The 23,946-nt window shown below is 46.7% G+C and overlaps 1 protein-coding gene across 1 annotated transcript in view; it reads left to right on the top strand.

The window, feature by feature from the left end:
• Positions 1-2,670: 2,670 nt before the first annotated feature.
• Positions 2,671-23,946, top strand: part of LOC115130584 (putative methyltransferase NSUN7) — a 37,246-nt gene continuing 15,970 nt past the window's right edge. Inside the window, 8 exon segments of the mRNA XM_029661869.2 lie at positions 2,671-3,032; positions 3,345-3,766; positions 11,506-11,564; positions 14,418-14,545; positions 14,647-14,799; positions 19,699-19,882; positions 20,934-21,165; positions 21,477-21,620. Coding sequence (XP_029517729.2) covers positions 3,418-3,766; positions 11,506-11,564; positions 14,418-14,545; positions 14,647-14,799; positions 19,699-19,882; positions 20,934-21,165; positions 21,477-21,620 — 1,249 coding nt within the window. The 5' untranslated portion in view covers positions 2,671-3,032; positions 3,345-3,417.

Here is a 23,946-nt window from a genome sequence, read left to right as displayed (position 1 = left end):
TCAGTCTGTTTCTCTCTCAGGCTGATACAGAGAGACTCATCCATGTTTTTATTACAAGCAGGCCTGACTACTATAATGCTCTCATGGATGGTCTACCCAAGAAAGTCATTGGTCAACTACAAAACATACAGAATGCTGCAGCACGGGTACTGACCATTTTTTTTACACCAATTTTAAGGTCTCTGCACTGGTTGCCTGTGAGTTTTTATAATTCATTTTAAGATTATTCTATTGGTTTGTCAATAAATAGACGTTCTTGTGCACCCCAATACATATCAGATATGCTTTAAGTTATGTACCCAGAAGGTCCCTCAGGTCCTCTGGTACTGGCCTTTTAACTATTCCAAAGCCTAGGACTAAGAGGCATGGAGAGGCAGCCTTTAGTTATTATGCCCCCTGCCTCTGGAATAGCCTGCCAGAGAACCTGGAGGGGGGGGGGGGGGGACTGTGGACATGTTTAATAGATCTCTTAAATCACGTCTTTTTAGCTTTGCTTTTCCTTAGTGTGCTTTTTAGTTGCTCAGTTTGTGTCATTATTTTATTATTTGTCTTATGTTTTATGATTTATGATTATGATTTAACTGTTTTATGCATTAGGCCTAATAGTGCAGTGATTCGTCAAATTTGGAAGCCTTTGCATAATAGCTGGGAAATTGTTGATTTTGCAACAACAAAAAATAGGATCGCAGAATCGCAAAATCCTGGATGGACTGGCAAATGCATCCCAGAACATTTTCACACGCAAATAACCATTGGTTTATTTTTACATGATACATCTGTCCTTCTCAAGTTCTTGACTCAAAGGCAGAATGAGAGTTCATCAGAGCGGTCAGCACGCAATCTCTTTCAACAAGATGGCAAATTCAGCACTCTTCATAGTGTGCGACTTTCTTTCCTTTTATACATCTGTTAGTCAGCACCTCTACAAACGTTTTTGGATTTGCATTAGCTCATGCTTTTTAATAGGAAAGCTGCACCATCAGAATGCAATTTAGTGAGGGCCCAAAACAATGACAAATGTTTTTTTACATTTATTGTGAAACACTATAATTCCATTACTGCAGACGTATTTTGGACCTTTTCTGAAATGATAATGCAACAATGTTCCAGGAAGCTCCTTTAAAAATGGGAGTTTTAACAAGGGTAGCTTTATAATGTATAAATGGTATGTTATCAAAAAGCTGTATACAAGAAACGTATTCCAGACCGGTCTGCAAGTTTGTACGTTTTTATGGCTTTTCAAGTAATGCTGTATACAGTAAATAGTGTTCCAAATAATAATAATAACTATAAAAAAGTCTGAAATATGTTCAAGATTTAAAATGTGACCGCTGAAGCAATTATTAGGATTATTAGGCATGTGTCCCCCAAAGATGATCTATTATAATGCGAAGATAGTCCACGGAAATAACAACAGAAATATAAACGCAACATGCATCAATTCCAAAGATTTTACTGAGTTGCAGTTCATATAAGGAAATAAGTCAATTGAAATTAATTCATTAATTTGGCCCTAATCTATGGATTTCACCTGACTGGGCAGGGGCCTTAGAGGGCATAGGGCCACCCACTTGGCAGCCAGGCCCACCCACTTGGGAGTTTTTCCCTTTATTACAGACAGGAATGCTCCTCAGCACCCTCCTCCATCCCCCCTCAGATGATCCCGTAGGTGAAAAAGCCGGATGTGGAGGTCCTGGCCTGGTGTAGTTACACGAAGTCTGCTGTTGTGAGGCCGGTTGAACGTACTGCCAAATTGTCTAAAATGACGTTGGAGGCGGCATATGGTAGAGAAATTAACATAAAATGATCTGGCAACAGCTCTGGTGGACATTCCTGCAGTCAGTATGCCAATTGCACGCTCCCTCAAAACTTGAGACATCTGTGGCATTGTGTTGTGTGACAAAACTGCACATTTTAAAGTGGCCTTTTATTGTACAAAGCAAAAGGTGCATCTGTGTAATGATCATGTTGTTTAATCACCTTCTTGATATGCCACACCTGCCAGGTAGATGGATTATCTTGGCAAAGGAGAAATGCTCACTAACAGGGATGTAAACAAATGTGTGCTCAAAATGTGAGTGACACTTTACAAATGTTGCATTTACGTTTTTGCTCATTCTAGCCCGTGAGAGGGCAGATATGCACAGCTTGCAAACAATTTTTTTCTCAGGTTTCCGTCAACTTATATCAATACATTTCTAACAACATAATAATTACGAAACTTCTATTAGATCAAATAAGTAGTAAATTAGTATTCACATTTTTTGCTTACCAAATTAGACACTGTTATATACACCTCCATAAAAAAATACCCACTTTGTCTTCTTATTGCTGTATTCTCGCGCCGACAGATTTTGGGCTTTGTCCCTTCCTCTCTGGCGTAGGGTAGTTTCGGGGATGCCTAGGCTGATGAAGGAGACTGGGTGCCACCTATTACCACTGCCAGGTTTTGGGTCCGGGATGGAGGCCATGGGGGAAAGCAATGAAATGCCAGAAAAGGGGATTAGACTAGAGAGATAGTAGGCTATGCTATGGCAAAATTGATTTAAAAAATCAAGTCGTGTCTGTGTTACTGAAATGTAGGTATTCTTATCTGTCAAATTGAACGTAGTGGGATACTACTGCATAAATCTTGGATTCCAGGAAATTAGCATATAGTTACCATGGTGATGGAAGCTCGCTGATTCAATGAGTTCCACAATAATACTGCTAGCTACTTGGGGAAGTTTTCTGCTTACTTCTAGCAAGCTAGCTAGCTTTTAAATGTTCTAGTAGATCTACCGTGTCTCACTTTTGAGAGTGAAACGACTATCTTTCTTTCCAGCATTTTTTTATTGCCAAGTTAAAGAACATCTCCAGGAGTCCGCCCATCGCGAAAAGAAGACAGCCAGATTGTAGGTGCTCAGGTTAGGTCTCACTGCTGGTCACGTAGCCCAAACATCTGCTTCGACATAAGGAAATATGACTGTGCTTGCTGCTGGTTAATGGATACCTGAGACAGAAAAGTTCTGAAGACGTCTCCCCCTCTGAAGGTAAAGACCGCAACCACTATACCGTGCGTTTACTATTCAAGAAAATCGTACTGTATGTAGCCTACCATTTGTCTCTAATTGTTGTTAACACATTTCAGCAGCGTTGCAATTGTACAATTAGAAGCCTGTCTTTTTTTTATCATTATTGTCTCTGTGTCATAAGTAGTAGTAGTAGTCCTGGTGGTTTATTATTATACTTTTATAAAAACTTTTTTTGACATAATTTTGTATATCATTTCTTGGCTTGAACCCTTAACTCACAGCTACAGTGTGTCTCCAGTGTACAGTATGTGGGTGTTTTTGTCTTTTCAGGGCCTGAGTGGAGGGACAGGAGTTGGGTCGTGTTCTTGAGGTGAGCCTTGGTAGACCAGGCAACCATAACAAGATGGTGAAAAAAAACACAGGACACTCACGACGGTCGTCCATATCCAAGACAGCTGTTGGCTCCCAGATATCCAGCCTCAAAGACCTGAGCCTGCTGGATGGATCTGGCCTTGGGCAGGAGGAGACCCCAGAGCTGCCTCCAGAACCCCCCACACCTGACGAGAGCCACGTGGGCTTCCCAGACCCTGTCTATCTGCTGGCGGCAGTCATCTTTCAGAACACTCACCTGGAGAAGCCTGCTGCCCACCGATTAGTCAGTTATGGCAAGCGGGCGGGGCTGCCCCTGCCTGAGGCCAAGGATGAGGCGTACCAACGCAGCTCGTATGAGCTGGCCTTCAACACACTCAAATGTAAGTGAACAGCAGAGAGGACTGTAGGCTATGGGGAAATGTATACTTAGAAAGGTTTTCTATCCTTCCTCCTTCATTCTATATTTTCCTCCTTAATTGGGTGCAGGTCTGCGGCTGCCAAACACACAGGGCGTGTAATCACCATGGCGTTAAGGGAGGGGAAGGTTAGAGGACTGTCAGTGGAGCCCAGGAGATGGAATCGATTTCTCCTGCTCTACCCATGTGAGAGGGGCTTTCATCTCTCTAGATTAGGCTTGCTTGTTGAGGTCTGGGTTTGCATATCAGACTAACTCGAGCTCCATTGCTTCCCTGCTGCAACTGTAAAAGTGGTTGTGAGAGCAGGAGTTACGTTTCCTGGCTACCCCAGACTCCTTGCTCCGGCCAAACGTTACGCCACACCCACAGACGTTAGTTTCTTCTCTGCAGTGAGTCTGGATCTGAGTACCTTCCCGACCCTTCACCGAGTGCGAATAACATTCAGGGCCATCTGATTGGTCCAGAAACCAATGGGTTGGGCCAGAGCCAGAACACACGTGGTTAAAACGGCGGCAGGGTAGCCTAGTGGTTAGAACGTTGGTCTAGTAACCGGAAGGTTGCAAGTTCAAACCCCCGAGCTGACAAGGTACAAATCTGTCGTTCTGTCACTGAACAGGCAGTTAACCCACTGTTCCTAGGCCGTCATTGAAAATAAGAATTTGTTCTTAACTGACTTTCCTAGTTAAATAAAAAAAACATCAGTTTGAAAATGTGTCATTGGCTTTGATACTCTGATTGGTTAGAGATGATCCTATCCCTCATGACTTTGTTTTGTACAGTGCCTCTCGTGCCCCTCATCACCACAAACAACTTCAATGATGGCAGTCTCAGACTAAAGTCCACTACATGAGTATGTGGACACCTGTTCATCGAACATCTCATTCCAAAGTCATGGGCGTTAATATGGAGTTGTTCCCCCCTTTGCTGCTATAACAGCCTCCACTCTTCTGGGAAAGCTTTCCACTAGATGTTGGAACATTGCTGCAGGGACTTGCTTCCATTCAGCCACAAGAACATTAGTGAGGTTAGGCACTGATGTTGGGCGATTTGGCCTGGCTCACAGTCAGCGTTCCAATTCATCCCAAAGGTGTTTGATGGGGTTGAGGTCAGGGCTCTGTGCAGGCCAGTGAAGTTCTTCCACACCGATTCCGACAAACCATTTCTGTATGGACCTTGCTTTGTGCACAGGGGCATTGTCATGCTAAAACAGGAAAGGGCCTTCCCCAAACTGTTGCCACAAAGTTGGAAGCACAGAATCGTCTAGAATGTCATTGTACGCTGTAGTGTTAAGATTTCCCTTCACTGGAACTAAGGGGCCAAGCCCGAAACATGAAAAACAGCCCCAGACCATTATTTTCATCCACCAAACTTTACAGTTGGCACTATGCATTCGGGCAGGTAGTGTTCTCCTGGCATCCGCCAAACCCAGATTCATCTGTCGGACTGCCAGATGGTGAAGCATGATTCATCACTCCAGATAACCTGTTTCCACTGCTCTAGAGTCCAATGGTGGTGAGCTTTACACCACTCCAGCTGATGCTTGGCATTGCTCATTTTGACTTAGGCTTGTGTGCGGCTGCTCGGCCATGGAAACCCATTTCACGTTTCTTCCAGAGGCAGTTTGGAACTCGGTAGTCTTGCTTTCAGAACTTGGCGGTCCCATTCTGTGAGCTTGTGTGGCCTACCAATTCGCGGCTGAGCCGGTGTAGCTCCTAGACGTTTCCACTTCACAATAACAGCACAGTAGACCAGGGCAGCTCTAGCAGGGCAGAAAATAGCCGAACTGACTCTTTGAAAAGTTGGCATCCTATGATGGTGCCACATTCTAATGTCAATGTTTGTCTATGGAGACTGCATGGCTGGGTGCTCGATTTTATACACCAGTCAGCAACGGGTGTGGCTGAAATAGCCAAATCCACTCATTTCAAGGGGTGTCCACATACTTCTGTATATATATAGTGTATGTGGCGAACTACAGAACATTTGAAGAATTTAGTATGAGTCGTCAGGCTAGAAGGTCAAAGGTCATACAACAAAAATAGGGCACGCCGTGTTGGATGGAAGAGGTCTGAGATCCTATCTTAACTCTATATTTAGTATAGTATCGCTTGTCTCTATTCATTTCTATGGCTTGGAGTCCTTATTTCCAGAGGAAAAAATAGATAAGTCCATTTTTTTCTCTCTCATTTCAATCCCATTTTTTGTGTAATAAGTGGTATGTTATCAGTTCCACCTAATTCTGATTCTCTCCGTCTTACCTACTCTCATATCCCTGGAATGAGTTCATTTGGAGAGCACCAGATAGTGGGATAATGTTCTGGAAATAAAAATGTACAGCAAATGAACGAGGTATTGACTAGCAGAGGCTGACGTTGGGTAGGTCCGTACAATAATAACCTCATATGAAGTCGCGTTTTTCTCCCCCCTAATTTTAGTCGTTTACAATTTGGATGTGGCTCACTGTTTATAATGGGGCGTAAATACAATGTCTGCGGCCGAATTCATTTGCAAAATAAGGACATTTTCTGGCTGGTCGATAGAATGTCCGTCGTTATTACAAAAGACAAAAGGAGGCGGATCAGTACATTGTAATTGTGCCTGAACTGTGTCAATGCTGTCCTATTGTAGCCAAGATTGCTTGGTGTGGTGAAGATGTACACAGCCTATTTGTCTGGCACATCAGATTCGGTCACATTTGTTGCGTAAAAAAAACAAAATGCTAACCAATGAAACGACACAGCTGAGAAAGAGGCCTTAATCTCCCCCACTGTCCTCCGAGGAGCGGGATGACTTCAGGTTGCAGAGATCGATATATACAACACACTGGATGCATCTTACACGTACAGCCTGGGAATGACAATGATCCAACATCGAGCTGAGGTCAGTTGTTAACTTAAAAAAAAAAAAAAAAAAAAGCTTAGGCAGCGAAAACCCGGCGAGCAAAATGCCAATGAGCCCTTGTATTGATCATGTGATTCTAACTCTTATCCATTCGAATAAAAAGTAGCCCTAAACTCCGTAACGACACACAGAGGACAAAGTGTTCCCGTAATGCAGTCATTATTACAGTAATGTAGACTTGTGTGTTGGACAGTGATTTCTGATGACGTCACCCCACTCATTCACACAAAAGAACTGAATCGAGCATAGAGGAGACCGATGGGCTGATGTTCATTGGATGGAGGTGGTTTAGTTTAGAGGAGGCCTGGTGGTAGTGTGTGTTGCTGCAGTGTATGAGAGGACCCACTGTGAACCTCTTAAGTGTGAAACCAAAGGGAAATTATTACCAGGGTATCTAGGAATATCTAGATTACAGTGATCTATTTCTGTGTCGTTCCCCCTCCTCCCTCATTCTAGTTCTCTCTTTTCCTCCCCTCTTATTCTATTTCCCCCTGTCTCTTTCTGGCTCCGTCCCACCACTCTTTTCCTCCCCTCTTATTCTATTTCCCCTGTCTCTTTCTGGCTCCGTCCCACCACTCTTTTACTCCTTCTCTTTTTCTTTGTTTCCTCTATTCTTCACGAGCGCCCCAGTCATCACCTTGAATCTTGGAGGGTTGATCACATCTCTTCATGTCCCTGGTCTCAGACATAATTTGCTCAACGGAGATAGAAAGAGAGAGAGGTGGGACCCCTCCACCCCTCCCTCCCTCTTCATTCCCTCTCTCTGTTCTGCATTCCTCCGAAGCCCACTCCTGTCTCTTTGTCCGTAGTAGCCAGCAGCCTTGTCACAGCACAGAGCTGATATGTGGCTGGAGTAGGCAGGGAATAGGTTTATTTGACTTGGGTGAGAGGGGGGTGGGGCTCCTTGTTTCAGACCGTGGGAGGGAGATAGAGGGAACATGTCCTTTCTGCCCTTGGCTAAGAGCATGGCACTTTACCCCGAGACGCTTCAGCAAATATCAAACATTGCAGGTTGATAATATGTAAGCTATTTAACGCTGCCATCCTGTCCAAGGGTTCTGCTCAGCTCGCCTGAATAGAGACTCGGGGGTTTGTTGGCAGAGCTTCTTTTAGATTCATGTGAAATGGAGTGTACCGATGTGGAATACTGCGAGGCAAAGAGCTGAATAAGGCCAAGTGGGGTTGTATTCAGGCCTTCTAGTGCTCCTGTGTGGATTTATTTGACCGTGTTCATCATCACTCACTGGCCTTAGTTAGTTTGTTACCTGGACGAGGGCCACACGACACAAAATCAAACAATTGGTTAGAGAGTAGCGCCTCATCCTAGGTTGTCATGAAGTTGCCCCTAGACACTGGTATAAGATCAGTTCGGTATTTTTACCCTTAAAGGTTAAGGCGAGGATTTGGGGAGGGTACGCTGATCCTAGATCTGTGCATAAGGGCAACTCCTACCCGACGCTTATAGGTCGATAGTTAGGTGCTTACACCTCAGCTCAGTGCTGCCCCTGATGTGTAATAGCTTCTGGTATGAGAGATTTATATGTGAATTTACTCTGTGTTTTACTCCTCAGTCCTCCCTAGGCTGATTTATAGACCAGGGAGGATAATGACCTCCACATATATATATATATATATATATATATATATATACCGCATCATCATCACACCATCTCCCCCCCCTCTGGGTCTGTGCTTTCCTCCTGTACTGTAGGGTCAGGCAAGGCGGCCATGTTGCTAGGCTTATCTTTAAGACCTTCTGCTGCTATGATCGAAACACTCATTGACCCGACGCTGCTGTAAATCCTGCAAGGAGTATAGGCCCAATCACAGACACTGTCTTTAGTGTGTGTGTGTGTGCATGTGCGCGTGTGTGTATATATATGTGTATTTTTTTGCACCCCTTTTATCTAGCCTTCACCTGTTTAGCCCAAGTTGAGCAGACGGTTGGTGTGATTTGTGATGTTATGGTAGGTTAACAGCGGGGTATGTTGTTGCCATGGCGTCCCAGTGGCAGTTCTTTGTAATGGCGACACCTCCCAGTGGCAGTTAGATAGGACTCAGGCGTGTCATTTAAGATTAGAGGTTAATCAGGGCAGCACAGCCATTATGTACACACACACACACACACACACACACACACACATACACACACACACACACACACTAAAGACAGTGTCTGTGATTGGGCCTATACTCCTTGCAGGATTTACAGCAGCATCAGGTCAATGAGTGTTTCAATCATAGCACACACACACACACACTCACAACCCTTCCCGTCTGTCCCATTTCGTTTGAGATTTAAATGCATTCATAAGCACACATGTACGCACACAAACACACACACACACACACACACACACACAGACACACACAGACACACACTCATACACACACACACACACACACACACACACACACACACACACACACACACACACACACACACACACACACACACACACACACACAGACACACACTCATACACACACACACACACACACACACACACATACACACACACACACACACACACACACACACACACACACACACACACACACACACACACACACACACACACACACACACACACACACACACACACACACACACACACACACACACACACACTCATACACTCAAAACCCTTCCCGTCTGCCCCATTTCATTTTCGCCTTCTCAATGGGATAAAGAGGATTTTGAAAATAAGGAAAATGCTGTTCTATCAAGATTACCTGGAACATGTGCATTTTGGATAAAGCTGCTGTGCTTCCCTTTCCAACATGTAGTGAAAACACATTGCAAAATTGAGGGGGTTTAGAAACAGGTGTTTCCTAATCCAAGATAAAGCAGATGTGTTGCTGTTTGCTCTCCCTTCTTTGGAGTTGAAGGAGAAAGCCTGTGGTTCTGGGGACACTGGGAACCAGAATGTGTGAGTCTGTTTGTTTGTGTGTGTGCGAAGCTGTGAAGTGCTCGTGAAAGGCTCATGAAGTGCCCGTGAAGGGCTCGTGAAGTGCCCGTGAAGAGCTTGTGAAAGGCTCATGAAGTGCCTGTGAAGTGCTCGTGAAGGGCTCGTGAAGTGCCCGTTAAGTGCTCGTGAAAGGCTCATGAAGTGCCCGTGAAGAGCTTGTGAAGTGCCCGTGAAGAGCTCGTGAAAGGCTCATGAGGTGCCTGTGAAGTGCTCGTGAAGGGCTCGTGAAGTGCCGGTGAAGGGCTCGTGAAGTGCTCGTGAAGTGCCCGTGAAGAGCTCGTGAAAGGCTCATGAAGTGCCTGTGAAGGGCTCGTGAAGTGCCGGTGAAGGGCTCGTGAAGTGCCCGTGAAGTGCTCGTGAAGTGCTCGTGAAAGGCTCATGAAGTGCCCGTGAAGAGCTCATGAAAGGCTCATGAAGTGCCTGTGAAGTGCTCGTGAAGGGCTCGTGAAGTGCCCGTGAAGTGCTCGTGAAGTGCCCGTGAAGTGCTCGTGAAGTGCTCGTGAAAGGCTCATGAAGTGCCCGTGAAGAGCTCGTGAAGTGCCCGTGAAGAGCTCGTGAAAGGCTCATGAGGTGCCTGTGAAGTGCTCGTGAAGGGCTCGTGAAGTGCCGGTGAAGGGCTCGTGAAGTGCCCGTGAAGTGCTCGTGAAGTGCTCGTGAAGTGCTCGTGAAGGGCTCGTGAAGTGCCCGTGAAGGGCTCGTGAAGTGCCCGTGAAGTGCTCGTGAAGTGCTCGTGAAGTGCCGGTGAAGTTTCCTGGTGAAGTGCCCGTGAAGTGCCCGTGAAGTGCTCGTGAAGTGCTCGTGAAGCGAGCGCTACTGGAGTGGGTGAGAATGCTGATGCTCCAGCCTTTGGAAACTCGCTCCTCGCTCCAGTCAAATTTGGCACACTCCACTCCTCGCTCCGCTCACATACTCTGGCGTGTGTGCGTGGCGGTGTGTGTGTGCGTGCTTGCGAGAGGCTGTGTGGGTCAGAATAAAACATCCTGTTGTCAAGGGAGACAGATGTTCCCTTCATGATAACTCAGCTAGGGCAGAGAGAAGAGAAAAACACATTAGGACCTGCAGATGTCTCTCAGATAGCTGGTATGTAGCCTACAAGACCTTGGTCTCTAATGAGAGCAATGCACATGGCATGTATCCTGGTATTATAGCCACCGATTACATGACTAGCAATGTGTGATTAATAAGTGTCATCAGTGTCGCAGAGGCTCTAATTTCTAAATGAATTATGGTAAATTAACTCAATTTAAATCTCTGATTAACTCCATTAAAATACAAAATGAGCGTTTAATCGTGTGAGTAAAAAAAAAAATCCTCATCTAATTGAATTAGTGTTTCAAATTATAGTGAGATTATTCCTGCTGCCTGCGAGAGCTCTCTCACTGTCTCTCCCTATCTCCTTTCTAGACAAGAGCTCAGCATTAGATATGGAGTCTCAGCCCTAGTCATTTATTTCATTGGGTTAGGTGTGTAATTCTATCAGGCATGTTCCAAATGATCCTGTCTGGTCTGGGCTGGTCTGTGGAGATAATTAGAGATAGAGATAATAAAGATAGAGATGAGATTGGCAAGATCCTGAACCATTATCTCCATATGATGGAAATATTAATTCTCACCTTCACTCACTCACTCACTCACTCACTCACTCACTCACTCACTCACTCACTCACTCACTCACTCACTCACTCACTCACTCACTCACTCACTCACTCACTCACTCACTCACTCACTCACTCACTCACTCACTCACTCACTCACTCACTCACTTACTTACTTACTTACCTGTCCACGAGTTACACTATTGAAACATTCTCTATGCTCCTCCCACCACAGACCAAGAGCTCCTGGAGGACATCATGATTGACAGCTGCTTTTACCTCTCTCAGCCAATGGTGAGTGAAACATAGAGCTTCACCCAGGGAGGAGGAAGTTCGAGATCTGTTTCAACCGGTTTTGACTTTCTCTAACTTCCTGACTGCACAGCGGTACTTCAGAGCTCTCAATATTCATGTCCCGCTGTTCTCCTTGTTGTACAAAGTCTTTGTTCAGCTCTGCTTGCTTTTCATACCACTAATCTGTAACTGTGATACCGATTATTATATATCGATATAAGGCCTTTTCTTCACATCACACAGCAATTTGGTGCCGCACATCTGAGAGAACAAAGAGAACTCGGCTAGTCGGTTATTTGTTGGGTTTGTTGCTTTTCTCAAACAGAAACACTCCATTAGTGATGAGATCAGGATGCTCTACATGGCACCCTGGGCTGCTCAGGGCTGTGTCTGCGTGCCCGCCGCTCAGCGGGTCTGAGTGTATTCTGGTCGATACGTATCCCTCCTCTCTCCGTCTCTGGGAGCGGTTGTCTGGGCTGTGAGCCCAATACAATTAGCAGTGCACTGTGTAGACGTAAAGAGAAGGTTCCCACGGCAGCCATGAACCGAGAGGTAGTTGCACTGTAAAACAACGCCTCCCTACTCATTTACGTAAATCAAGATTGGCGTCTGGGATGGTTTTTGAGTGTACTTTTTCCCTGCTGTAGTTTAAAGAAACAGGCTTGTGATGTTAGAGTAGAGATGATGGCAATGATGGAGATGGTAATGTGAGGGCAAACTGGAATTCATCCATAAGCGCGCGCACACACACACACACACACACACACACACACACACACACACACACACACACACACACACACACACACACACATACACATGCACCAACCACGCATACACCCACCCACCCACACACAGACCCATACACACACACATGCACCCACCCACACACAGACACACACATATACACATACATGCATGACACGCACAGACTTACTGTAGTACCTGTGTGAAATATGGCCTTGCCTGGAATGAATGGGTCTTCTCTATGGTGGGGTGGCAGGTCGTTATTCTGCACCCCACCAGGAGACAATAAAGGCCAGACACAATGAGGCTCTCTTCAGAACTCACTCTCACCTCATTTTACACCCCTGGCATCTATAAAGTTCAACCTTGACGGAAAGAGGAGGAGAGGGGTGCCAAGGGAGACGTAAAAAGGAGAGAGGGATGGGGATAGAAACGAAAGGTGCTATCGAGAACCTAAAAGGGTTCTTCAGCTGTCCCCATAGGATAACCCTTTGTATAACCCTTTTTGGTTCCAGGTGGAACTCTTTTGGGTTCCTCATAGAACCCTTTCCACAGAGGGTTCTACGTGGAAGCCAGAAGGGTTCTACCTGGAACCAAAAAGGGTTATCCTATGGGGACAGCCGAATAACCCTTTTGGAAGCTTTCTTTCTAAGAGGGGAACTGAAGTCTGGAGTGTATTTGATTGCAGTGAAGAGAGAAATGTGGCTTAGATCTACCTCACTGCGGCTGGAAATAGAGGGAAGTGACCATGCAGTGACCAGAGAGACAAAGCATAGGAGTTTAAGTGATGCAGTGAAACTGCACAGTATTCTCCTGATGGTAGACCATGCATAGCAGCGACCTCTGTATTTGTAGACCTGTCATCATTTGATCATTACTTGGTCCATCACATCCATCACGGCCAGTGTTCAGTTGGCCAGTGTTAAGTGGCCAGTGTTGGGTGTTAAGGCCTGATGTCACAGCGCGGCAGCAGGGTGACGCGACATCACAACAGACTTGTTTACTTCCAGCCACGGGATGCTGTTGCCAGGCAGCCCCCCCACCCCCCCCCCGGGTTCAACCTTGGTAGAAGGCGAGCGATGACGGAGGAAGGGAGAGAGGAATGTAGGGAAAGGAGGGGGAGATAGGGACGGACCCAGCACCTGTTTCTGATATCAACCTTTCCAAAAATCTGATTAAAAGCCCCTGAGTGAATAACGAGCTGGCGCTAGTTCTTTAGCCGAGCAGTTAGTGTTAGCCTAGCGTAGCGTCTCGCTCCATTAGCCTTGCAGCGGCGCCATGGCAATCTGTTGCTGCCGAGCAACACCATCTGCCACTAATGTGATCTGTGTCCCTCGACCCCTTGAGGGAGAAAGAGGGAGAGAGAGGAAGAAAGGGGAGGGATAGAGCGACGGAGGGACAGAGTGACAGAGCGTGAAGGTATGAGAGGGTGATAAGCTGGTGGGAGAGGTAGAGTGTGAGAGGGAGAGATGGAGTGTGTCTTCCTGCTGGGTTTAATTAAGAGGTAGGAGCCAGGTCCTGGCAGGGCATCCCAAAGCTGCTCCACCACCCTACCTCTGCCTCTGAGTGGAGGACAGGGGACTGCTGGGTACCTGCCCAAAACAACCATAGGAGTTACATGACACTGTCAATCACTTAGCCTAATCAATAAACCCATCAAACTGCCTTCTCAGGGGATATCTCTTGAGGGTTTCTGAAGGTAGTTACTGTGTATAGCAGTATTGAATTATCCTTACTGTGTCTAGGCGATCTCTGGGGTTTGATGATAAAGAATGTTGATTGTTGAACCGTGTGAATTCGTTCTATTCTCTCTCTATGCTCCCTCTGGTGTAGGCATCCAACTGTTGAAGAACAACTCATCCGTTCTATGCTGTATCTGTTGTTTTCTCTCTTTGGCCGACTGACAGTTTGTTGGCAGTTGACTGTCAGAGCGTGACATTTCTATCCGTAGATACTCTGGTGCGGTTGATTGTTGAAGCAAAACTTCTCTCTCTCTCTATCCAGCCCCAACTCTGCTGTTATTTCAGTTTCTGGACACGTATACAGTTGGCTTTTGAAGTGTGTCTGTTCTATGGATTCTAACTCTACGCTGCGTTCTTTCTCCAGCCTGATGACCAGATGAGTCTGGTGGTGGTGATGCTTTACGACTTCCAGGACAGGAAGTTCCTCCCTCGGGAATGCCAGGGGGAGGAGCTCGTACAGGAAGTCAGGGAGGTGGAGAACTGCCTCCTCAGGTAAGAGGGAAGGGGGGTACTTTATCTGTGTTGTTTTGGTAGGTAGCTGAGGGGTATGAGTGTCTGTTGGAACACCTTCTCTCTTCCTGTGTGTGTTGTAGGTTTAAGACCAAGCTGGCAGCCTCCCTGGCTCGCAGTAGGATCAAACATGACCTCCTGACCATCGACTGCATCCTCCCCGAGGCTGTGAGGAAGAAACAGGAGAGAGCCAACAGGCTGCTCCTCTACGCATGGGTCAACACATTCAAGAGCAGGTCAGCACACTACACACACACACACACACACACAGGTCTGAGATTGTGGGTGTTGGCCATGCAGGTGCCATGCAGACATCCCATTAAATAATAGTGTGCGTGTGCGAGAGAGAACGGAAGAGAGACGCAGAGAGACGGAGAGAGAGAGAGATTAGGTTAGATATATACTTGTCTGATTTTCCACAGAAAAATGCTTTACGTAGAAGAAAATGCCCTGCGAGAGAGTGAGAGACATGGCATAGACAACATCAAACATACACATTTGTGAAAAACAAAACAGAAATGACAGCGTAAGGACTCATACACCTCCCTTCACCATTACAATCACTGTGCCCCCCTCATCCACTCAATATAACACATCCCCTTAATGTCCAAGTTCACTGAGCGTTGCACATCATGTTACTGCACAACCCTATCATTACAATGTCCACGATTCCATGATTATTTTACACAGTTACATTTCCCTTCTCACGATTGCACGTCCATTCCCATGCCCTCCGTATTTTTCATAAGGGTCAGTGCATGTGGCACCAATCTGTTTTTGTACCCGACCAGTTTAGACTTGGGAGTCTGTAGTGTTTCCTGGATGGCAGGATCACAAACTGAAGAGTTGGGAGGAGTCCTTCCTCTGCTATTCCTCAGCATTTTTTTGTGGTAGCTGTCCAGAAAGGTTCTTTACTCAGTTCTCAGCAGACTTGTCACCCTGGTTTTTGTCTGTACTGTGACACTGTCATACCACACTGTAATGCAGAACGGCGAAACACTCTGGACAGTTTTTTTTATCCATTATTTTACCAGATAAGTGGACTGAGAACACGTTCTCATTTGCAGCAATGACCTGAGGAATAGTTACAGGGGAGAGGAGGGGGATGAATAGGCCCATTGGAAGCTGGGGATTATTAGGTGACTTTGATGGTTTGAGGGCCAGATTGGTCATTTAGAGTGCCATGGGATCTTTAATGACCTCAGAGAGTCAGGACACCCGTTTAACGTCCCATCCAAAAGACGGCACCCTACACAGGGTTGTGTCCCCAATCACTGCCCTGGGGAATTGGGATATTTTTTAGACCAGAGGAAAGAGTGCCTCCTACTGGCCCTCCAACACCACTTCCAGCAGCATCTGGTCTCCCATCCAGGGACTGACCACGACCAACCCTGCTTAGCTTCAGAAGCAAGCCAGCAGTGGTATGGGTGGTATTGCATAATTATAATACAGGAAGGCACAATTTATACTACAATATTTACACAAGTATTGGGGGTGGGGGTGGGGGGCATTGTATAAACTGAGCAGTATAATAAGAGTCTGGTAGCAGTAGTTGTGAAATGTGTGTGTATGTCTGTGTGTGGGTGTGGGTGTGTCTGTATTATCATGACACAAGGCGAGACCCAGATGCAGACACAGGAGGCAGATGGTTGGAGTCTTACAATGTTTATTCATCCGAAAGGGGTAGGCAAGAGAATGGTCGTGGACAGGCAAAAAGGTCTAAACCAGTTTGGAGTCCAGGAGGTACAGAGAGGCAGACAGGCTCGGGGTCAAGGCAGGCAGAATGGTCAGGCAGGCGAGTACAGAGTCCAGGAGGTACAGAGTGGCAGGCAGGCTCGGGGTCAAGGCAGGCAGAATGGTCAGGCAGGCGGGTACAGAGTCCAGGAGGTACAGAGGGGCAGACAGGCTCGAGGTCAAGGCAGGCAGAATGGTCAGGCAGGCAGAATGGTCAGGCAGACAGGCTCGAGGTCAAGGCAGGCAGAATGGTCAGGCAGGCGGGTACAGAGTCCAGGAGGTACAGAGGGGCAGACAGGCTCGAGGTCAAGGCAGGCAGAATGGTCAGGCAGGCGGGTACAGAATCCAGGAGGTACAGAGTCCAGGAGGTACAGAGAAGCAGACAGGCTCGAGGTCAAGGCAGGCAGAATGGTCAGGCAGGCAGAATGGTCAGGCAGACAGGCTCGAGGTCAAGGCAGGCAGAATGGTCAGGCAGGCAGAATGGTCAGGCAGACAGGCTCGAGGTCAAGGCAGGCAGAAGGGTCAGGCAGGCGGGTACAGAGTCCAGGAGGTACAGAGTCCAGGAGGTACAGAGAAGCAAACAGGCTCGAGGTCAAGGCAGGCAGAATGGTCAGGCAGGCAAAATGGTCAGGCAGGCGTGTACAGAGACCAGGAGGTACAGCAGGCAGAATGGTCAGGCAGGCAGAATGGTCAGGCAGACAGGCTCGAGGTCAAGGCAGGCAGAAGGGTCAGGCAGGCGGGTACAGAGTCCAGGAGGTACAGAGTCCAGGAGGTACAGAGAAGCAGACAGGCTCGAGGTCAAGGCAGGCAGAAGGGTCAGGCAGGCGGGTACAAAGTCCAGGAACGGGCAAGGGTCAAAATCGGGAAGACTAGAAAAAGGAGAAATGCAAAGAGCAGGAGAGCGGGAAAAACACTGGTTGACTTGGAAACATGCAAGACGAACTGGTACAGAGAGACAGGAAACACAGGGATAAATACACTGGTACAGAGAGACAGTAAACATGGGGATAAATACACTGGTACAGAGAGACAGGAAACACAGGGATAAATACACTGGTACAGAGAGACAGGAAACACAAGGATAAATACACTGGTGCAGAGAGACAGGAAACACAGGGATAAATACACTGGTACAGAGAGACAGGAAACACAGGGATAAATACACTGGTGCAGAGAGACAGGAAACACGGGGATAAATACACTGGTACAGAGAGACAGGAAACACAGGGATAAATACACTGGTACAGAGAGACAGGAAACACAGGGAAAATACACTGGTACAGAGAGACAGGAAACACAGGGATAAATACACTGGTGCAGAGAGACAGGAAACACGGGGATAAATACACTGGTACAGAGAGACAGGAAACACAGGGATAAATACACTGGTACAGAGAGACAGGAAACACAGGAATACATACACTGGTACAGAGAGACAGGAAACACAGGGATAAATACACTGGTACAGAGAGACAGGAAACACAGGGGAAAATACACTGGTACAGAGAGACAGGAAACACGGGGATAAATACACTGGTACAGAGAGACAGGAAACACGGGGATAAATACACTGGTACAGAGAGACAGGAAACACAGGAATAAATACACTGGTACAGAGAGACAGGAAACACAGGGATAAATACACTGGTACAGAGAGACAGGAAACACAGGGATAAATACACTGGTACAGAGAGACAGGAAACACAGGGATAAATACACTGGTGCAGAGAGACAGGAAACACGGGGATAAATACACTGGTACAGAGAGACAGGAAACACAGGGATAAATACACTGGTACAGAGAGACAGGAAACACAGGAATAAATACACTGGTACAGAGAGACAGGAAACACAGGGATAAATACACTGGTACAGAGAGACAGGAAACACAGGGGAAAATACACTGGTACAGAGAGACAGGAAACACGGGGATAAATACACTGGTACAGAGAGACAGGAAACACGGGGATAAATACACTGGTACAGAGAGACAGGAAACACAGGGATAAATACACTGGTACAGAGAGACAGGAAACACAGGGATAAATACACTGGTACAGAGAGACAGGAAACACAGGGATAAATACACTGGTACAGAGAGACAGGAAACACAGGGATAAATACACTAGTACAGAGAGACAGGAAACACAGGGATAAATACACTGGTACAGAGAGACAGGAAACACAGGGATAAATACACTGGTACAGAGAGACAGGAAACACGGGGATAAATACACTGGTACAGAGAGACAGGAAACACAGGGATAAATACACTGGTACAGAGAGACAGGAAACACGGGGATAAATACACTGGTACAGAGAGACAGGAAACACAGGGATAAATACACTGGTACAGAGAGACAGGAAACACAGGGATAAATACACTGGTACAGAGAGACAGGAAACACAGGGATAAATACACTGGTACAGAGAGACAGGAAACACAGGGATAAATACACTGGTACAGAGAGACAGGAAACACAGGGATAAATACACTGGTACAGAGAGACAGGAAACACAGGGATAAATACACTGGGGAAAATAAGCGACACCTGGAGTGGGTGGAGACAATCACAGGGACAGGTGAAACAGATCAGGGCGTGACGTGTGTGTGTGTGTGTGTGTGTGTGTATGAGTGAGTGCATGTGTGCTAAGGTGTGGAGAATCAGAGCAGGTGGTCAGTCCAGTTCAGGTGTTCAGCAGTCTGATGGTTTGTAGATAGAAACGGTCTCTGAACCTGTTGGTATCAGACCTCGTGTTCCGATACTGTCTCTCGGACGTTAAGGGAGAGAACAGCTTGTGGCTGGGGTGCGTGGGATCCTTGATGATGCTGCATGCCTTCCTCAGGCACCTTTTCGACTGATGTCCTGGATGGGTGAGAGCACGGTCCTAGTGATGTAATAGGCCGTCTTCACCACCCGCTGGAGGGCCTTGAGGTTGTGGACGGAGCAATTCCAGTACCAGGCTGTGATGCAACCGGTCAGGACGCTCTCGATGGTGCAGCGGTAGTATCTGGAGAGGACCCGGGTGGCATGCCGAATTACTTCAGCCGCCTTAGGAAGTAGAGACGCTGTTGCGCCCTCTTGACAAGAGTGGTGGTAGTGTTGGTTCATGTCAAGTCTGAGAGGGTGTGTGTGGGTGTATGTTTGTTGCTGCAGTCAGCCTGATTTAGTGGTGTGTAAATCCCCTTGTAGTGGACAGATCCAATCAGCAACAAGCCCCGAGACTCTAAGGTTACCAGTGGTATGTGTGTGTGTGTGTGCGTGCGTGCGTGTACACACAGGAAATTACATTTTACTACCAGAGGTGACATCCGCGGTAGAAGCTTTTTAAAGGGCCATAGAGGGATTTGACCTGCTATAATGACCCTCACATCCTGTCTCGTCTTCCCTCCCCCCCAGCCTTGAAGAGGTGTGCGGCGTCCTGAAGCGAGGGGGATTCTCTCAGGTGAATTCAGTCGGGCAGTTGGAAGGGCAGTCCTTCTGTCAGGACCCCCACTGTGTGGACGTGTTGGTGTTCCCCCCCCAGCTCAAAGCTGACCTGTACCGCACCAAGCTGCTCAGCGACAACAAGCTCATCATACAGGTACTGCTGCAAGACTGCCTGGGAGATGGCACCTATTCCCTGTATAGTGCACTACATGTGACCAGGATAGGGTGCCATTTCAGACACACCCCAGGGCTTCGTTCTAAGCCAACAATTGAACAAAACAACGAAAGAAACATATGGCTCTATTGTACGTCAGCTTGCATCCATAAATCAAAGTCAACTTATCGATGCAAATTCTTCCCCATCCATTGTGAATACGGAGTAACCAAAGCCCATTTGGTGCCAGTCTATGAAACCCTCCTCCTTGTTTCTGGGAGAGTATTCTAATGACTAATTCTATGGCGGCGGAGCTATAAGCTTGTCATTTTCATTTCTACTCCAATAAAGTCAAGCTGCTGCCTGCCACAGCTTCTCTGAGCGTCATGCCACACAAGCACAGTGAAATGTGATTACGAAGCCAAATTCAATTAAGCATTCAATACCACTGCTAAATTAATCACTTCCCCTCTCTCCTCGTCTTCTTCTCACTCCCCCTCTCCTCCCTTTCTCTGTGTCCTTGCTCTTGCCTTCCTCTCTTTCTTTTTTTCGTACAAAGACCGTGATATGGACACTAACTAAAGGAAGTCAAATTAGCTGGCTCTGTTATGCTATGTTCAGCACTGTCTCTAGAGGGTGGAGCTCTGCTGGTTGAAGGACATCTCCATTAATCTCTCTGTCTGCTTGCACACATTATTCTCTCTCTCTCTCTCTCTCTCTCTCTCTCTCTCTCTCTCTCTCTCTCTCTCTCTCTCTCTCTCTCTCTGTCTCTCTCTCTCTCTCTCTCTCTCTCTCTCTCTCTCTCTCTGTCTCTCTCTCTCTCTCTCTCTCTCTCTCTCTCTGTCTCTCTGTCTCTCTCTCTCTGTCTCTCTCTCTGTCTCTCTCTCTCTAATCCTCTCTCTCATCCTCTCTCTCTCTGTCTCTCTCTCTCTCTCTCTCCTTTGTGGAAAAAGGCTGTAGTCAAGTTGTAACCCTACCTCTCTCTTTCCTTCTCTCCCTCCATTTCCTCCCTTCTATCTTTCCCTTCCCCCTCTCACCCACCCTTCTCTAGGATAAGTGGTGTAGCGTCGGTCCCTGTGTGGTGCGCTCTCTGTTGCTCCCAGAAGGGGACGTCCTGATGGCTGGCTCCTCCTCCGGCCTTACCATGTCACACACTGCCTCCCTGGTCACCCACGGCAATGCCCATGGCAACAGCCAGTCGAAAGTGTTCGTCTGTGTTGGCGACCGCCCACCCGCCCAGAGGGAGGAGCTACAGGAGGTCCTTGCCAATATGGCCTGCAAGAGTACGTGGGATCCGTGTGTGTGTGTGTGTGTGTGTGTGTGTGTGTGTGTGTGTGTGTGTGTGTGTGTGTGTGTGTGTGTGTGTGTGTGTGTGTGTGTGTAGTTGGGCAGAGTTTTCTGGGACCACCCTTACGTAAAATGTGTGCCCGCTTTAAGTAAGTCGCTTTGGATAAGAGACACTTCTGGTAAATAGGTATGTATTACTATTGTGGTTGTGTTCTTGGGAGAAATGTTACTGAGTCCCAGTGTGGGTTGGTTCATGCTACAGACTTACTGTATATGTGTGTCTGAGTGTTTGAGTTTGTCTGGTCAGACGTGAAGCTGATCCCTATGAGTTTCCTGTCTCTGGACCCATGTGACCTGAGACTCCAGCGGGTCCGGGTCATCCTGCTGACCCCCCAGTGCTCCGTGTCTGCAGTCAGCAACCCTGTTGAGTTCATACTGCAGGAGAACGGAGGTACTGCTTCGCATACCCCAACACACTCCACCCCATATACCCTGTATATTACCACGTATATACCCTCCATATTACCAACCATCTACCATCCGTATTACCACCACTATACCCTCCATATTACACCCCTATACCCTCCATATTACCACCTATATACCCTACATATTACACCCCTATACCCTCCATATTACACCCCTATACCCTCCATATTACACCCCTATACCCTCCATATTACCACCTATATACCCTCCATATTACACCCCTATACCCTCCATATTACACCCCTATACCCTCCATATTACCACCTATATACCCTCCATATTACACCCCTATACCCTCCATATTACACCCCTATACCCTCCATATTACACCCCTATACCCTCCATATTACACCCCTATACCCTCCATATTACACCCCTATACCCTCCATATTACCACCGCTATACCCTCCATATTACACCCCTATACCCTCCATATTACACCCCTATACCCTCCATATTACACCCCTATACCCTCCATATTACCACCTATATACCCTACATATTACACCCCTATACCCTCCATATTACACCCTATACCCTCCATATTACACCCCTATACCCTCCATATTACCACACCCCATATACCCTACCTCCATATTACACCCCTATACCCTCCATATTACACCCCTATACCCTCCATATTACACCCCTATACCCTCCATATTACCACCTATATACCCTACATATTACACCCCTATACCCTCCATATTACACCCCTATACCCTCCATATTACACCCCTATACCCTCCATATTACCACCTATATACCCTACATATTACACCCCTATACCCTCATATTACACCCCTATACCTCCATATTACACCCCTATACCCTCCATATTACACCCCTATACCCTCCATATTACACCCCTATACCCTCCATATTACACCCCTATACCCTCCATATTACCACCGCTATACCCTCCATATTACACCCCTATACCCTCCATATTACACCCCTATACCCTCCGTATTACCACCCCTATACCCTCCATATTACACCCCTATACCCTCCATATTACACCCCTATACCCTCCGTATTACCACCCCTATACCCTCCATATTACCACCGCTATACCCTCCATATTACCACCACTGTACCCTACATATTACACCCCTATACCCTCCATATTACACCCCTATACCCTCCATATTACACCCCTATACCCTCCATATTACACACCTATACCCTCCATATTACCACCTATACCCTCCATATTACCTCCATATTACACCCCCTATACCCTCCATATTACACCCCTATACCCTCCATATTACACACCTATACCCTCCATATTACCACCTATATACCCTCCATATTACACCCCTATACCCTCCATATTACACCCCTATACCCTCCATATTACACACCTATACCCTCCATATTACCACCTATATACCCTCCATATTACACCCCTATACCCTCCATATTACACCCCTATACCCTCCATATTACACACCTATACCCTCCATATTACCACCTATATACCCTCCATATTACACCCCTATACCCTCCATATTACACCCCTATACCTCCATATTACACCCCTATACCCTCCATATTACCACCTATATACCCTACATATTACACCCCTATACCCTCCATATTACACCCCTATACCCTCCATATTACACCCCTATACCCTCCATATTACCACCTATATACCCTCCATATTACACCCCTATACCCTCCATATTACACCCCTATACCCTCCATATTACACCCCTATACCCTCCATATTACCACCTATATATCCTCCATATTACACCCCTATACCCTCCATATTACACCCCTATACCCTCCATATTACACCCCTATACCCTCCATATTACCACCGCTATACCCTCCATATTACACCCCTATACCCTCCATATTACCACCGCTATACCCTCCATATTACACCCCTATACCCTCCATATTACACCCCTATACCCTCCATATTACCACCTTTATACCCTCCATATTACCACCTACAGTGAGGGAAAATAGTACTTGATCCCCTGCTGATTTTGTACGTTTTCCCACTGACAAAGAAATGATCAGTCTATAATTTTAATGGTAGGTTTATTTGAACAGTGAGAGACAGAATAACAACAACAAAAATCCAGAAAAACGCATGTCAAAAATGTTATAAATTGATTTGCATTTTTGTGAGGGAAATAATTATTTGACCCCTCTGCAAAACATGACTTAGTACTTGGTGGCAAAACCCTTGTTGGCAATCACAGAGGTCAGACATTTCTTGTAGTTGGCCACCAGGTTTGCACACATCTCAGGAGGGATTTTGT

This window comes from Oncorhynchus nerka, linkage group LG6, assembly GCF_034236695.1.
Source record: "Oncorhynchus nerka isolate Pitt River linkage group LG6, Oner_Uvic_2.0, whole genome shotgun sequence".
Classification (NCBI taxonomy): Eukaryota; Metazoa; Chordata; class Actinopteri; order Salmoniformes; family Salmonidae; genus Oncorhynchus; species Oncorhynchus nerka.
This window is presented reverse-complemented; position numbering and strand designations above follow the sequence as displayed.